This window comes from Etheostoma spectabile, chromosome 5 (assembly GCF_008692095.1).
Source record: "Etheostoma spectabile isolate EspeVRDwgs_2016 chromosome 5, UIUC_Espe_1.0, whole genome shotgun sequence".
NCBI lineage: Eukaryota > Metazoa > Chordata > Actinopteri > Perciformes > Percidae > Etheostoma > Etheostoma spectabile.
Genome location: NC_045737.1, coordinates 29,984,215 through 29,999,878, shown reverse-complemented (window position 1 = coordinate 29,999,878; position 15,664 = coordinate 29,984,215). Strand labels below are relative to the sequence as shown.

At 41.5% G+C, this 15,664-nt stretch overlaps 1 protein-coding gene across 1 annotated transcript in view; it reads left to right on the top strand.

The window, feature by feature from the left end:
• pdzd2 (PDZ domain containing 2) overlaps positions 1–15,664 on the top strand; it is a 61,929-nt gene that overhangs the window by 12,718 nt on the left and 33,547 nt on the right. The window contains 3 exon segments of the mRNA XM_032516005.1: positions 7,812–8,156; positions 10,613–11,088; positions 11,801–12,317. Of these exon segments, the coding sequence (XP_032371896.1) occupies positions 8,037–8,156; positions 10,613–11,088; positions 11,801–12,317 (1,113 nt within the window). The 5' untranslated portion in view covers positions 7,812–8,036.

The window sequence follows — 15,664 nt, the reverse complement described above, 5'->3', positions numbered from 1 at the left end:
AAACAGCTCCTGAAAGAAGAGGAGCTAAATCAGTCATTCATAGCAATAATAACAGGAAAAACAATCTTTGAAGGGAATTATGCTTTATGTTTCTTTTATAAAGGAGACAATCCTGTTATGGTGGGTTTATGACGGTTCAAAACATGTTTTGAAAGTCAGTTTTACCAGCGTATTGAAGTCTCTGGACTACAGTGAACCACGTTCATGTTGTTTCCTTTTATTCTGGAACAATGTGACATTTTCGGATATACTGAAAATGGGCTTTTCATAATCCTTTACCATATGGCGCCTTGGAGAAGAGCACGGTAGGGGGAGGGGTGGGATGAGACATTTAGGTCAGAGCCTGAAACACGGAACAATAAGTAGGGAACTAATCCTTGTTGTCAAACTGTAAAGTAGAGAAATTTGTGTACCGAACAATAAAACACAGAATGTGTACACCCTGGGGAACACACAGCGAGACTCCATAGGTAGCTGTCCATTAGTGAATATAAATTCAGGGATAATTTAGGGAGTTCTGGAAGCCACTCCATAAATCTGATGGACAATATCAGAGATTGGGGAGACCTACTTTTGCATTTATGTCTGACTGTATTGCTACTGCGATAACTTTCCAAAGTTCTAAAACATTGAGTATAACTGCTGTTCAGTATCTTTGTGTCTTATAATTGTTCAAAGTCAACTTAATGGTTGGTATTATCTCACATATATTAACATTCCTATACCAAGACAGCCCCTTGTATGTAAGAAGCAGCCTACGTGACACTGGTTGCACATATTTTTCACTTTTTAGCAGGTGTTATTCCCACAGTGTGGAAAACTATACATGTACAGGCACTTCACAAAGCAGGTGAGCTGGGTGATCTATACTCCTCTTGGCCAAAATAAATTAATAAAATATTAATAATCTGGATTTAGACCTGGACCATCTCAGCTCTGTCTTTGGTGGTGGATGTTTCTGTGATTAGATACAACTCTGTTGCTGCTCTGTTTAGCCAATTGCCCCATGACGCTCACTTTTTCAGGAAAATCTCCACTATCACGGCCCCTGAAAGGAGCGCCACCTGGCGCTGCCTGTAGCCTCACTGTCACCGGTTGGCGGCTGAACAACTGCCGCTGGTACCCGGCGTCGCGGCGCTCTGTAGCGGCTAAATACGGTACAACCAGCAACTGCTGCTCTGATTGCATTGTTCTATGGCACTGTATACTGTTCATGTTACTTAGTTTAAAATACTTCTTTTATAGGTCTATCAGTGAAGTGGAATTGATCACTTTGAGGGGGGGGGAGTTCATTTTATCCCCATATAAAATAATTCAGCAGAGGCAGGGATATGTAGACCAGAAAGGGGGAAATCCCATTCACCCCCCTGAAAATCTCCCCCTGGATAAGAGACAGTGCTTGGGTCCTGCTGCTGTAAACCTGTATCACTGGAGCCTGTAGGTCTTTATTTCTGCTAGAATTGTTGAGCAATGAGCTGGAGATTACGTGCAGAGGGGGTAGTGCTCCATTTCGAGAGATTTAGGTCATTATTGGAAATGTCATGTTAATACTGCTGTTACTTAGCTGATGTGTGTCAACAGTTGAACTGATTCTGCTTCTGTCTGTCTCCTCTGTCTGTCTGAAGATTACAATTTAAAGCCTTTATGAAAAGGCCTCATTAACATACTTTGAGTTCAAGTGTGTCGTATCTTGACAGAATTCCAGATGTGATTTAAGACACTGATTCACACTTGTGCTAGATCACACATCTGATCGCCTCAGTCTTGGTTGCCCCGGGCCTTATGCAAACCAGGGTCCTCTATACTTCAGTCCAGAAAACGCACCATTTTGGTTACTGCCAAAAAAAACTAAACCTAAACCCTGCAATTAAGCAGTTTAGTTACAACACTCACAGTTTTGTAAGCTAGCTATCAACTATCCTTTAGCTAACACAAAAACAAGAATGACTCCTTTGAATGGACTAAGAGTGAGAGAAAGAGAACCTTTGGCTTGTCTTCACAGGCTCTCACTCCCGCTGTTCCCTTCCCCATACAGATTACAGCTCTGGCATTAAGTCATGTCTTCTATATGACTGAATGGGTTGTTGTTATCTTCCCGTTTGCAGGGAGAAATATAATTACTGTCAGTGTAATTTAGCTGCCATTATCACAGGAGACAGACCAGAGGCTGTTTCCACAGACAGTGCACTCAAATTTCTGTATGTCCCAAATGTGTCCTGGTTGCATTGACACTTGAACTTTTTGTTGTCCTATCTATCTATCTATCTATCTATCTATCTATCTATCTATCTATCTTATTTATTATTTCTTGAATATAGTAGGTGACTGTGAGCCGGCTACAAGCACCCCCAGATGATGGTCCTTTCAGGGGACACGGTAGTTGAATTTTGCAGAGAAAAAGGCAGTGTCATGTGGCTATGCCAGTTAAGTTTAGGCACCAAAATGACTAGTTAGAAATAAAAGATCTGGGGTTTGGATCAAAACACTCCTGAAGAGCAAAAACACGCTTATCTGGGTGAAAGTATTTTGTCTTGCCAGGGAGTGTTTTATGTTGACACCACATTGCGTTATTTCATTTTGATATTTTCCATTGAATGTTGAAGTCAGGATGGATGGGGGATGAAAGTCTTGCATGTTTTTTTGTGCATCTAACCCTCTGTTTTTTCATAAATCACATCCTGACTGTAGTAATGAAACTAATCTAAATGGAGTGCTAGTCGAGGACATTAGAGGAAACCCAAAACCTATGAAATTCTAATGAGAAACATGTTGCATGAGCTCATCAGTTGCTCAACTGAGTATGTTATAATGGACATCAGTCAAGATGCACTGCTGGTGTACCGCGATACCAATGGATTTAAATTGGTGACTATAAGTGAATTTGCAGTAAGTAGGAGTGGAAATTATGAGTGGCAATTAGGGCTGGGTATCGCTCAAAAGTGGTGATACCAGGTCCAATGCCAATACTCTGACTAGGATAGAGGTTCCTGAATAATTCAATTTTTTAATACCAATTTAAAAAAAATCCCCTTTCTCACAATCTTATTTTCCAGCTTCTACTACATGAGTCCTTTCTCTGTGTAGCGTAGTTTCTCTACGACGTGTAACATTAGACAGCCAATCACAGACACTATTAGATCTTGGTAGCATCCTGCGTGCTGATTGGCTCACTGACGCTGATGAGATTCTCTCCTTAGGTGTTGAAATTTGAAGACATTTTTTTGTACTATAATAAGGAGGTAATTTGGTAGGATAAATTGGCATAAGCATGTCACATTTCCTTTTGAATTGCTTTCTGTGCAAGCTTGCATGACTTTCACATCTGGACTCAGAGAAATAATAAGGCATGCTGAATGCAGCCAAAGGAACATCTGGCAAGACACTTAATGTGCTTACAGTATCTTCAAGGAATTATACTATGTGAGATATGAGACTTTGTGTAGAGATTATCAAGTCCCATTTCCTATGAATTCATGCAAGCATGGTCTTTTCATCAGAAAAGATTTATATGCCAAATCCTGATTCTAAGGAAATATTAGGGATGTCACGATTCGATTCAAAATTGATTTTCAATCCAAAAGAGATTCTCAATTAAAAAAATGATTCCCATTATGTACTAGAGCAGGGGTTTTCAAAGTGTGAGGCGCGCCTTCCCGGGGGGGCGCTAGAGCACTTTAGGGGAGGCGCGGTGCGAGGGGAAAAAATAAACCGGAGAAGAAGCACTCGCAAAGATAAAAAGCAAATACCGGTCAAGGCTGGTTGAAGATGATCTGCGGTTATACCTCTCATCAGTGCAACCCCGCATTACCCAGATTTGCGCATCAAAAGCACAAGCACATTGTTCCCACTAAAACTAAGAGCTCCACGATTTTGCAACTGTTTAGGTTTTTGATTTATTTTTTTAATTTCAAGGAAATGTGCAACATATACAGATATGTTCCAAATATCTGATCAAAATGTTTTTGTTAAGATATGAAAACACTGTTGGTATGTAATGTTTGTTTGAGAAAACGGTTGAAAAATGAGTTTTGGGTTGCTCTTATTAGAAAAATGAAAAAAGTGCGTATTTGCCATACAAAGGCCCTGATAAAATAAATAAAATGGGAGGAAATGTTTTAAAATGTTCATGTGTTGAATTTCATTCAGATAAAATGTCATTTTAAAAGATGTGATGATTCTAAAATAAAAGCAATTAGAAGGTGTTTTGGAGTGGCATTTGTTTGTATGTGGGTTGATTATTGAGGAGGGGGGGCACAGCAGGCATTGTGCTCCTTGGAGGGGGGCTCACCCTTTCATACTTTGAAAACCCCTGTACTAGAGGATGGATACCCGACCCGAGCCCGACGGGACCCGACGGGACCCGACGGTACCCGACGGGCTGGGCCGGGTTTGAACAGATTTTTAGAAAGGATGCTCGGGTTCGGGTCGGGCTCGGTCACATCAGCGCAATAAGGCGTTGAACATTTTGAATTTAAAACAGCTTGTTATGTAGGTAATGGCGCTTGTTGCCCCGTGTGCATTGATGCGCTCATCTGTTGACATTTCCGAATGCCTTCCTACAATTGCTTAATAAAAGCGGCTTTCCACACAAACAAACGTACATGTGTCATTAGTATGAGAAACAAATGCGATTTTAACTGTGTCGGGCTCAGGTCGGGCTCGGACATAAATATCTTAATGCCTGTCGGGCTCGGGTCGGGATCGGTTACTGCTCTGTCGGACGCGGGCCGGGCTCGGACAGAAAAATCCGGCCCGATCCACACTCTATTACGTACATGTACTTTTCCCATACTAAGCTAACTGAAATAACACCATGCCATTGCACTAAACTTTGACTCCAACTACAGATGTAACTATACAGATGTTGTATCGACACATTCTCACTCCCATCGCGCCAAAAAGCGACGCTTCAAGTCTCCTTTAGTGTCAGATAAAAATGCGATTGGTTGGGACTATTGGTCACTTTTGACGCAGATAGGTTAAGGAAAAGATGGTGGGTGGTCTTTAAAAGGTACGTTTCTCTGACATGCGATGTCAGAACAGGACAGTTGGGTTTACAAAAAGTGACACACAGGACACGAGTCCTGCTTTGCTCCACAGTGCTGCGGAGGAAGTTCTGGCTAGTCCACATAGCATTCCGGGATGGGAGATGAATTAATTTCTTGGCATTTCTTTAAACCAATCACAAACGTCTTGGGCGACACTAAGCGCCGGACGGAGCCCTGGTGCCTCTGCAAAATAGTCTCAGGAAGGAACTTGTTTTGGTGGAACATGTGCACGTTCAGAAGTAGTTTTAGTCAGAAAACAGAAAACTCAGATTGGACAGATAGTCTAGCTAGCTGTCTGGATTTACCCTGCAGAGATCTGAGGACCAGGTAACCATAGTCCTCAGAAATCCACCAGAGGTTAGAACGCCAACACAGAGACAGAGGACGGGGACGGACATCTGTTCGAAAATGAGAGATTCGGAAGGAATTTCCAGCGGCACCTGGAATCCCAGAAATTAAACAACAGCTTTATTTGCCTCCGGATATTACATTTTGAAAGTTTCATCTCCTTGATGTTCTACGAGACTATCAGCTCCACTACTTCCTTGTAGACGTCCTCCTATTCCAGTCCGTGGTTCAGCACAGGCCAGAAAAAGGGCAGGCCCTGTTTGCCTTCAGTTGGAGAGTACAGGAATAGTAGAGGCAGATGGCACCACAAAGCCCACCAGTTTATTTGAAGCCAGAGCTCTGCATAGTCATTACAGTGTGGTCTCATGCTAGCCTGCGTTTTTGTCTATATCTGCCACAGATGTGGCTGCACTCAGCTCTCTGTCTGTAGTTAAGCGTGTAGATGAAGGGTCAACTCAGATTCCTCACTTCGCATAGGAACCCTGCGTTGTGAACGGGGCCCCTGAAGGACTCAGCTGGTTTCAGACCATTTACAACAAACATAACATCGCTGTCAGCCATTTACAAAAGCACAACTTTAGAAGTTATAGAAGTGAAGCATATATTTATAGACAGATTTTTATCATCCAGGCAGTGGTTTCAGCAGAAGAAATGGGGTGAGATCTTGTTTTGTACAGGTGAGACAAGACAAGTTTTAGTTTTGAGGAGTGAAAAAGTTTAAAAAACAGTGATTAAAAAGTGGTGTCATGGCTCATCCTTCCTCAGATAAAGATAACACCCATCTAGGATACTCAGTGTTGAAATGTTTTCATGAATCCAGCTAAACCAAGAAAAATAATCAGCAAGAGGTGTTCACTGGCCCTCAACCAAAGAGAAATGTTTTGTCATGGGCATCCAATTTGTTGCTTTTAACACACTAAAAGTTCTACAAGATGTAAATTGTAAGATATGTGTAAATAAGCACCCTGAAAAATCTTTCACCCCATTTATTATTGGGAATTTGGCTTTACATTATAGCATGTGATTTAATCTACAAAATCTGTTTTTTTCAAGTGTATGTTTTTATTCTACGCTGTTATTATGAGGAGCCTAAACAAGGTTCGACTAGACTTAATTCAGACTTAATTTCTTGTTTGTGCAGGTGCCATACTCATTGATGTCTTAGTATTATCCGTGTTTGAATGAGGAAATACATCCTTTGCATCATTCCTTATCATTCCAATTATGAAGAATAACAGTAACCCAAAACTGCCCAATACACCAACGTATTGTCATGAATGGGTTTGTGTGATATTGTACGAAAACCTATGAAGAGGCATAGAGATGCCTCCCGATACGATATTATCACGATACTTATACCATAATACAATAATATTGCGATTTTAAACTCATTGCAATACTCTGCGATATATTGCAATTTATAACCTTTTTTACAACTTCTAATTTTTCTAATGATGTCCCCAAAAGGAAACTTTATCAACATCTGTTGTATCTAAAAAAGATAGATTTTTCTGTTTGATCATATCACTTCAATTTTATTGCTGCAAAAGGGGACAAACTGACCAACACATATATAATAATAGATCCATACTTGGCGCCTGTGTACCAATACAGTATTGCCACTGAAAATATTGCAATGTTGTATCAATTTTTTCCCCACCCCTATAAAACAGCGACTTGACAGTTAAGTCAAGCCTGGCTGTGAAATTATCAAAAGTGAGTTTGGCGCGCCCCTGACGACCTCTACAGGGCACACCTTTCACACTAAAGAGCTTTTTTTGGACATGTTGAAGATTCTCCAGTCAACATGTTCACTGTGCGTAATAGTACTAAAAGGTACTCATGATTCTAGATAGATAGAGTCATGAGTACCTAACGTGACTCACATGATTCTATCTATATACCTCATAGTGACATCTATAAATGAAATCATTTAAAATGTGGTCACATCTTTTGCCATGTGAACTGGTAAGGTTTCATGAATCTTTTAAATTAAACTTAGTGTTAATTCATGCAGGACACAAAAGTAATTTGCCCGCTGATTGATTAACTACTACTCTTAGACACACACCAATCCCAGCCATTCTCACATCAAGGTGGTCCTTTCAAATGTGACACCCTGCGCTTTGCCTCCATCTCCCTAGCCTCCACCTTCCTAGTTCAGATTAACATAACTCAAAGTTTAAAGGGTTATCAAAGTCTTTCTTTTGGCTCACTCTTGTGTACACGGCGGGTTTCTGCAAAGCGCTCCCTGTTTCAGCTTAACATGCTCCTTGGCTGGTCCAGGGAGCTTTATCAAGAGTGGAGCCATCAAGCACAACTGTGTTTCCATGTGTTGCAATCGATGGTTCTATATGACGAGAGTGTTCCTGGCTAAATTTGCATTTTTTGTTTACATTTTTGTTTTCTCTTTAGGAAATGGCCTGATGCTGCAGACATATCCCACCATTGATCCAATACTTTCCAACCTGGCTCATCTACAAATCTCTGACTAGAGTTTGAGCAGTTTTTCTGCAGCCCCCCTCTCTCAGAGATGGATTTTGGGCTGTCAGCCCACGCTGGTTCCTGTGCCTGCACTAACTATTGGAAGCGTCAGAGTGGCTGTTGGTGAGGGACCCCCAACAGGCCCAGGATGCCAGGATGCCCATCACTCAGGACAACGCCCTCAGCATCCTCCCACTGCTGGAGATCTGGCACGGGGCTCAGACCACAAGATCACAGCAGGACCACAATCTGAATCAAGACAATTCTGGCTGCAAGGTACTTTATGCCCTTCATCCCCCAAACTAATTTAAAGTACATTCAAGTTATATGCATACTTGCAGTTATGCGGTGCATATTACTTACTGTCTGTACTGGGAGGGATTCAGTCCCTTCTTTGCTAGAGGAAAACATTGAACCACATGTATCTCACTGCATGTTCCTGGTTACTGTGCACACATACATAACATAACATCAACTAACATACTGTATTATATATTAAACATGTAGGGTTTGTTGTTAAGTAGTTATTTTGTTGATAATGCTATTGTACTTTTAACCAATTATTTTAACAGTAAGGTGTCAATAATTTTACTAAATTAAAAGATATATTTCTTCCACTGCCACTACCACCATTCTGTTAAAGGAATGGTGAAATAAGGCCAGATAAGGCCCCATATCAAAGTGTACTTAGGGCCCCCACCTCACTAAACCGGCCCCTATTCATAGCTCAGTATTGTAAACAGGAAGTGTCATTGTCAATGAGTTCTATCTATGGAAAACGGACCTGCGGACAAATGCTGTCGGAAACAGGTGTCAGGCAATGTCTCAGTGACAATGGCCATGTGGTTGTCTGAAGGACAGTTTCTACACTCTACCGCGTTAGAAAAATAATTTTCCTTTACTTCATAAAAGTACGCATATCCTCTTATCAGTAGTTTTGAGTGTTGAAATACTGTGAAACTGGAAAAAAATGTCTATTGAGTGTGATGAGAATTGTACTCAATAAAAATGGCAACACAAACAAAGCAGAAGGTAACGGACATCCTGACCAAAGTGAGGGACATCTGACAGAACCTCCAGTACTGTGTACTTTAAAATGGGCAAAATTAATTCTACACAAGAATACTCCACTAAAATCAGTTTTAAGTATCAGACACTCCTGTAGACAAGCACTGTAGGCTTGAAGGGACTTAACCCTGATGTTGTCCTCGGGTCAAATTGACCTGTTTTCCTATATCAATGTTCATTTTAATTCCCCAAAATAACATGATTGATTCCACATAACGCTCTTGTGCCAAGTACAAATCTCAACTTTCATTCATTTTGGGGTGTCTTATTCAATTTTATAGCATTTGGAAAAAAGAATTGAAGTGGTTTTGAAATAGTGTTGAGTAAAAGTTATTTTTTAAAGACCTATTCCAGTCTGTGATCATCCTACAACATACATTCCTTTAATTTTAAATAATTCCTAATTTCTGCTTTTCTATCTCAAACATTAGGTATAATGTCCCATAAATGAGCTTTATTGACCATAGATTCCAAAATGACTGTACAACTAAAGTTAATAAGCTAGTGTTACGTAGTGTTGGCAATGTCAAAAAAGTGACAAACATTGAAAAAAAGCGTCAAACGTGTTGAAAAAGGGACAAAAACATAAGAAAAAGTACAAAAGACATTGATAAAGCGTCAACAAAATTGTTAATTTTCAATTTTGACGGGAAGACCAACCCAAGGGTTAAGGCCAGTGTAACTATGTTTATGGTACTTTTAGTGGAGAAGGAATACACGATTATTGTGGGAAAGTGGCACAGTGATATTCATTTGTGTGTCCTGGTGAAGAAAGCGTTGCTGAAAGCTCGGTGACGTAGTGACTACTTGCTCTCTCGGTAGCTGACAGGGCAGTAAGTCAACCCAGTTAATTCAAGAGAATGGATTTGTGCCACCCATTCCTGTCTGATGACTGATTGCAGATCAAATTGCAGTTTATCCTCCTGCAGAGGCGGGTTATATAAAGCTGCTAATGTGATAGCTTCCGCCCTGTTGGACTCGGTGGCTCTCCACCCCCTCAACACTGCTTAGATGGTTTGGTGTAGCGTGCAAATTCGCTTATGAAAGAACACAGAATATGAACTCAAAGTGAAAGAAAGAAACCCTTGATGGTGAACTTGGTGTAACTGGGCTCTCAATGACACTTGTGTAAATGTAAATGTAATTCAGTTGTATATATTTGTGGGCTGTTTCTAAAGATGCACATCGGTCGGAACCAACGGGCTTGGGGCTAAGAACCACATAGGGAAATCAGGAAAAATCCCTGGTTTTGGTCTTTTCTTTGGATCTGTTGATGATAACAGCAATATAGAATATCACCACCTTATCCTTTAAGTTAAAGCACATCGACGCTGTCAGGGAAAAACCTTGGGTGTCCAAAACCATTGCTTTTCAGACATAAAGGAAGACCAAAAGCATTGATTTATGGAAAAAAGGAATAATGAAATATGGAGATCCATGGTTTCTGCCTGTCAGCGACAATATGTTTTTTATCCTCTGTCAGCTGTGTCGAATATGATATGTCGGTGACAAGTTGTTCTGTCAGATTTTGTTGTGTGCCACTGTGCTAGTAAATAATTTTTCTGGACATATATAACCATGCAGTGTTTCAGCGTTAAAGATTTTTCCTCAGATGCTGTCTTCCTGCTTCGTTCCCTGATTGGTTCATCTTCTTCTTCCAACAGGTGGATCAGGACTCCTACCAGAATGGGGAAGGGGATAGCGTGTGCAGTAGTAGCAGTGTTAACAGTGTTAATGTGGAGGACATGTCCCTGTGTCTGGCTGCCATTCACAAGTTGATGGAGTACATTAGGTTCAACTTCATGGAGGGTGACACAGCTCCGTCAGCCAGCCCTTCCTCCTGCAGGGAGGGGCTAGACGTTGAGGTTCATGCCGTTTCTCTCAGTAAGGACGAGGGGGATAGCGCCGAGTTTGGCCTTAGCTTCGGGAACATCCCTATTTTCGGGGACCCTGATGGGAGAAAGAAGGGAGGCCCGAGGAGAAGGAGGGACCAGGGCCCCATCATGGATGTGGGCTGCATCTGGGTGACAGAGGTGAGGAAGAAGAGCCCAGCAGCCCGCTGTGGGGGGATCAAACTGAGAGACGAACTGCTGTCACTGAACGGACAGCTGATGGTGGGAGTAGATGTCAGTGGAGCCAGGTAAGACAATTTTTTTCCTTTTTTTTTAATGTCATTGATTTTGCATTGCTACTACAACTTTTAATGCAATGTAACCCTATGGGAAAAAATGTGAATCGTCAATTTGGCCCACCAAAAGGGCTGTATTTGCCCCTCCCAGGTTCATATTATATATATATATATAATATATATATATATACACACTGTATATCTGTGTACTTGGAGACAGATGACGACACTCAAACCAACATAATGACAGGTGATTTATAGGTTTTAAATCTAAAATCACTGTCACATTTCAGATAACTTTGGATGGAAGGATGCTACTGTAAAACACTGACCTAAGTGACTGTGACATGCTCCCTATTTCTGGCACTTCTGGTGGCATTTTGGTTATTTTAAATTCATAAAGTTTGAAATATTATACAACTCGTACCATAATGCTCCACTTCGATGGCTACGCTCTCACAGCGGAAGGAAGGAATTGTATGGGTCTAAAGCAGCTCCAATGAAGAAGCAGATGAGAAAATTTCTAGGACTGAACTGTTGAGCCAACAACTCATTAAGTCACATATTTCTGTCTTTCATGTATCACCTAAGTCCACTTGGGTGATACAAAAAAAATAATTTAATAGAAATGCTATACAGAATGCATAAAGAGATGGTGGAAATGTAGGACTGTGGTTTTTCCTTATGATCTTTGAACCTGGATCCCGTCAATTCTTTTTTACAGTTACCTGGCTGACCAGTGCTGGAATGGAGGCTGTATCTACCTGATCATGCTGCGGCGAGTAAAGCGAAAGGCTCCTCCCCCTCCCGGCTCCGTGAATGGCAGCGGCACCACCCCTGTCAGCAGTGACAGCTGTGAAGACCAGCAGCAGGCCAGAGCTACCTCTGAGTCCTCTGACAACTCCGCAAACTGCAAACGCACACGCAAGTTTGGTGTCATATCCCGATCGTCCTTTAACCGAGACCAAATGGACACGACTGACTCAGGACTCCAGAGCTGTTACAACGGCTACAATGGCTCTTCTGTCCCCACTGATGCAGCAGTCAGTCCTCCGGGAGAGGACTCCGGCTGCATCCTGTCCTCATCCACATCCACAGAGGAAAGCCCAGACGCCTGTCCTCAGGCCAGAACTCCTCCCCAACGTCTTCACGGTGGAGGCACTGCCACCCTGCCTGCTCGGAGTCACAGTCAGCTGTTGGAATGCAAAATGAATTCTTTCAGCAGTGAAACTTCAAGCCAGGTAAGACACGCTGCTGACATACAGAACTCTGATTTAACACAGGGAACATTCACACCTCACACACAGACAACAGACTTTATTCTGAATTTGGTATTCTAAACTAATGAGTCAGGCTAAGAATATAAAAATGTTAATCATATTGTTGTGAAGTTGACCAATAAAATGCATTTAGTTAGGAAAGGTAGTGCCAATAACAGTTTTGACCAAATAATTTTCCGGAATTTCCCCACTGTGGGACAAATAAAGGTTTTCTTATCTGATCTTATATTGATACAATGAGCCCTATTTTTACTGTTCTAAGCATACGCCTGGTGCAGGTGCGATTAGGGTTTGTCCAAATCCACTTTTGCTAGTTTGTTGGCAGAAAAAAGGACCTGTGCGCCGGGCATGTTTAAAACTTGCCCTGTGTAAGTGTGTTTGGTGCTAACTCTAGCAGGAGGATAACTCGGTGTAGACAGCACCGATTGGTTGATTCATTTTTCTCTCTACTGACTGACCTCCAGATTTACAAACAACAGAGCGACGTGTTGAAATCGACCGGAATTCTCCTTTAACAAAGCCTCTATGAATTATTTTCATAGAGTAATAAAACAAAATTAGTAACCTAGTCCTTCATTTTTGGCATGATATCCTTCAACTTCCTCTTTGTTTAAGCTGACATTTTAACCTGCGGTGGATTTCTGAGGACTATGGTTACCTGGTCCTCAGATCTTTGCAAGGTAAATCCGGACAGCTAGCTAGACTATATGTCCAATCTGAGGACTATGGGTACCTGGTCCTCAGATCTCTGCAGGGTAAATCCAGACAGCTAGCTAGACTATCTGTCCAATCTGAGGACTATAGTTACCTGGTCCTCAGATCTCTACAGGGTAAATCCAGACAGCTAGCTAGACTATATGTCCAATCTGAGGACTATGGTGACCTGTTCCTCAGATCTCTGCAGGGTAAATCCAGACAGCTAGCTAGACTATCTGTCCAATCTGAGGACTATGGTTACCTGGTCCTCAGATCTCTGCAGGGTAAATCCAGACAGCTAGCTAGACTATCTGTCCAATCTGAGGACTATGGTGACCTGGTTCAGATCTCTGCAGGGTAAATCCAGACAGCTAGCTAGACCATCTGTCCAATCTGAGGACTATGGTTACCTGGTCCTCAGATCTCTGCAGGGTAAATCCAGACAGCTAGCTAGACTATCTGTCCAATCTGAGGACTATGGTTACCTGGTCCTCAGATCTCTGCAGGGTAAATCCAGACAGCTAGCTAGACTATCTGTCCAATCTGAGGACTATAGTTACCTGGTCCTCAGATCTCTACAGGGTAAATCCAGACAGCTAGCTAGACTATATGTCCAATCTGAGGACTATGGTGACCTGTTCCTCAGATCTCTGCAGGGTAAATCCAGACAGCTAGCTAGACTATCTGTCCAATCTGAGGACTATGGTTACCTGGTCCTCAGATCTCTGCAGGGTAAATCCAGACAGCTAGCTAGACTATCTGTCCAATCTGAGGACTATGGTGACCTGGTTCAGATCTCTGCAGGGTAAATCCAGACAGCTAGCTAGACCATCTGTCCAATCTGAGGACTATGGTTACCTGGTCCTCAGATCTCTGCAGGGTAAATCCAGACAGCTAGCTAGACTATCTGTCCAATCTGAGGACTATGGTTACCTGGTCCTCAGATCTCTGCAGGGTAAATCCAGACAGCTAGCTGGACTATCTGAGGTTTCTGTTGTACACATGTTCCATCAAAACAAGTTCCTTCCTGAGACTATTTAGCAGCGGCACCGTGGCTCCGTCCGGCGCTTAGCACCGCAATTAGAAATTGTGATTGGTTTAAAGAATGCCAATAAACTCTCTACTGCAGGTTTTTTCTTATAACGAGGACTCTGAGTGTTTGTTGTCCTTGGAGCATAGTCAGAGGGGGCATACAGGTCACGTCCAGTGGTGGACCAAATAATTGTTGTGTAATTCTACTGCTCTGCAGAGCCTTTTTTCTGCTTATGATAATATTTCCAATCCAGGAGGGCTGGAGTCTTCAAAAAAGTCGCAGGGAGGAAGTCATGGTGGACAAAGATCCAGACTTTGACATCGGCGAGTAAAGTCACTGTCCAGCGTCTCGCATGCAGTTATATTTAGACTACTAAAACACTTGATTAATGTTCAGGGGTAAAGATGATGTTATTGGGTCTTGGGTTGTCCAAACAGATAACTGAAAGCATTAATTATACTTTAGTCAGGGGCAGATTTTCAACAGACATACTTTGGCAGTGAATGTTTTGCAGATACGTTCAGTATCTATTTATCCAATTCATGACTGAAAAGAAGGATACTTGAAAACATATTTGCTGGTGTACGTTAGTTGTGTATGGATATAATTTTCAGTAGACAATAAATTTAATGTTTTTCTGCCCCATAGTGATCATAAATATTCAATGCAGTTCTTAACAAATTTCTCTTTAAAAGAAATCTAACATTCTGTTCTTTTAACATCTTCTCCTGTTATACTAATAACTCTTCTACCTTCAAGGCAAATTGGTAATGAAGCAGATCTAGAGAGAATAAGACAAGGCATCAAGACTTTCTCAGTCTTGTTTGACACTTGGAATTGATTAGCATGAGAAAAGAGGGTTGCTCTTTCATTTCTTTTAAGAACAAATGCTGAGTGGTCAGTAGCATTGTGGATGGAGGTGTGCAGTAGGAGGTGGAGTGGGATTATGAGTGTGACTAAATTAGCAGCGAGACTCACAGGGACAGACACTAGTCATGAACTGTTTATCACACTAAAAGCAACTTTCTGTTGTGGTTCCAAGATCCACGTATTCAATAACCATGGATTTATTTTAAGACACGATTTGAACCATGTTTTTTTTTTGGTAACATTCTATATATTGAGTGTGTTCAGTCTTTTAGTAAACTGACTGGAATGCAACACTTCCTATATCACATCTAATGCCAAGAAAAATAAAAAATGACATAAAAAGTATGCACAGCCCTGCATAGAACAACCATGCAACAAGCAATTACCATGCAACTGCAAATAAGAACCAAACCACAAAACACAGCTAATCAAATGAAAAATATTTTGCATCAATGGGAACGTTGCAGTACATCCAGTACAACGTGGAAGACTAATAGTACGTTCCATTTGTAATTTATAGTCAGATTTTCCAAGGTCAAAGTGGGAAACACCCCCCCTGACCTCGGAGTTCAGGAAACCACAGAGTACCCCAAGCTTAAATTCCAACATGGCTGCCCTGTGCATCAACAGTTGTGAGAGCTGTAGCCACATACAGTAACATAAGTAAAAAAAACAGCATAATGCATTGTTATAAACTGGCATTGCTAAC